Source organism: Malus domestica, chromosome 06 (genome assembly GCF_042453785.1).
Source record: "Malus domestica chromosome 06, GDT2T_hap1".
NCBI classification, from domain to species: Eukaryota; Viridiplantae; Streptophyta; class Magnoliopsida; order Rosales; family Rosaceae; genus Malus; species Malus domestica.
In genome coordinates this window covers 16,401,861-16,403,315 of record NC_091666.1, presented here as the reverse complement: position 1 = coordinate 16,403,315, position 1,455 = coordinate 16,401,861, and the positions used below count along the sequence as shown (strand labels likewise).

Genomic DNA, 1,455 nt, shown 5'->3' with positions numbered 1-1,455 from the left:
AGATAAAATACATCATTAGGATTCCCTTATTGCTTAAACACATGATACAATAAATAGTGATTAACAATAAGCTTTGCCCTTCATTAAACATATAAAAGTTTAATACATTAAGTATTCCAAAAAGCTATTACATCAAATGAGTGGCTTTGTGGGCATACTTCCAACAATCTCCCACTTGCACTCAAAGCCATCCTCCCATGTATCTAATACCCATCTTTCCCATATGACGGTCAAGCTGGATTTGAGACATTGGCTTTGTCAGTGGATCTGCTACATTATCGGCTGAAGCAACTTTGAGGATGTTGACTTTCCCCTAGGCAGCATATCTTCTAATGATATTCAAGCGCCTGTCAAAATGCTTGTTCTTTTGATGTGCCCTGGGTTCCTTGGCTTGTGCTATCGCCCTACTATTATCACAGTACAAAGTTACTGGTGATGTAATGGTTAGAACCACTCCAGTGATGAACTTTTTCATCCAGTGATGAACTTTTTCATTCAGTGATGAACTTTTTCATTCAGTGATGAACTTTTTCATCCAGAACGCTTCTTTGCCGGCTTCAGCTGCAGCAACATATTCAGCCTCTGTTGTGGAATCAGCAATTACACTTTGTTTCTTGCTTTTCCAACTAACAGCCCCACCATTTAGAGTGAATACATATCTGGAGTTGGAACTCCTATAATCGACGTCATATTGGAAATCTGCGTCTGTATAGGCTTCCACTCGCAACTCTGCTGCTCCTCCATATACGAGGAACATGTCCTTAGTTTTTCTTAAGTACTTAAGGACCGTCTTGACAGCTGCCCAATGTTCTGGTCTTGGGTTAGATTGATATCGACTAGTAATGCTCACAGCATGTGCGATATCAGGCCTTGTGCATATCATGGCATACATGAGACTCCCTATGGCAGAAGCATAAGGAATAATATTCATTTGCCGTATCTCTTCAGGAGTCTTAGGTTCCATGGACTTAGAAAGGTGAATTCCATGTCTAACAGGAAGAAAACCTTTCTTAGATTGTTCCATCTGGAACCTACTTAGCACCTTATCAATGTACATAGATTGGGATAATCCAATTAATTTTCTGGATCTATCACGATAGAGCTTTATCCCAAGTACATAAGATGCATCTCCTAAATCTTTCATGTGGAAGGTTTTGGACAACCACACTTTTACAGAAGAAAGTATTGCAGTGTCATTCCCGAATAGTAATATGTCATCTACATATAACACTAGGAATACTACTGCTTCCCCAATGACCTTTTGATAAACACAATTGTCGTCTTCGTTTTGAGTAAAACCAAACGTTTTGATTTCAGTGTCGAAACGAATGTTCCAGCTCTTGGAGGCTTGCTTAAGTCCATAAATGGACCTTTAAAGCTTGCATACCTTAGTCTTTTCAGACTTGGACACGAAACCTTCGGGTTGAGTCATATAGAGCTCTTCCTCTAGGTAGC

The 1,455-nt window shown here is 39.7% G+C and overlaps 1 protein-coding gene across 1 annotated transcript; it reads right to left on the bottom strand.

Annotated features, from left to right (window-relative positions):
- Positions 1-511: 511 nt before the first annotated feature.
- On the bottom strand, positions 512-883 carry LOC139196833 (secreted RxLR effector protein 161-like). The gene has a single exon (XM_070823177.1). It carries the CDS (start codon positions 881-883, stop codon positions 512-514), a length of 372 nt encoding a protein of 123 aa, XP_070679278.1.
- Between the last annotated feature and the right edge of the window lie 572 nt (positions 884-1,455).

Coding starts and splice junctions, on each gene's coding strand:
- LOC139196833 (XM_070823177.1), bottom strand. CDS start 883: ATGATATGCACAAGGCCTGATATCGCACATGCTGTGAGCATTACTAGT.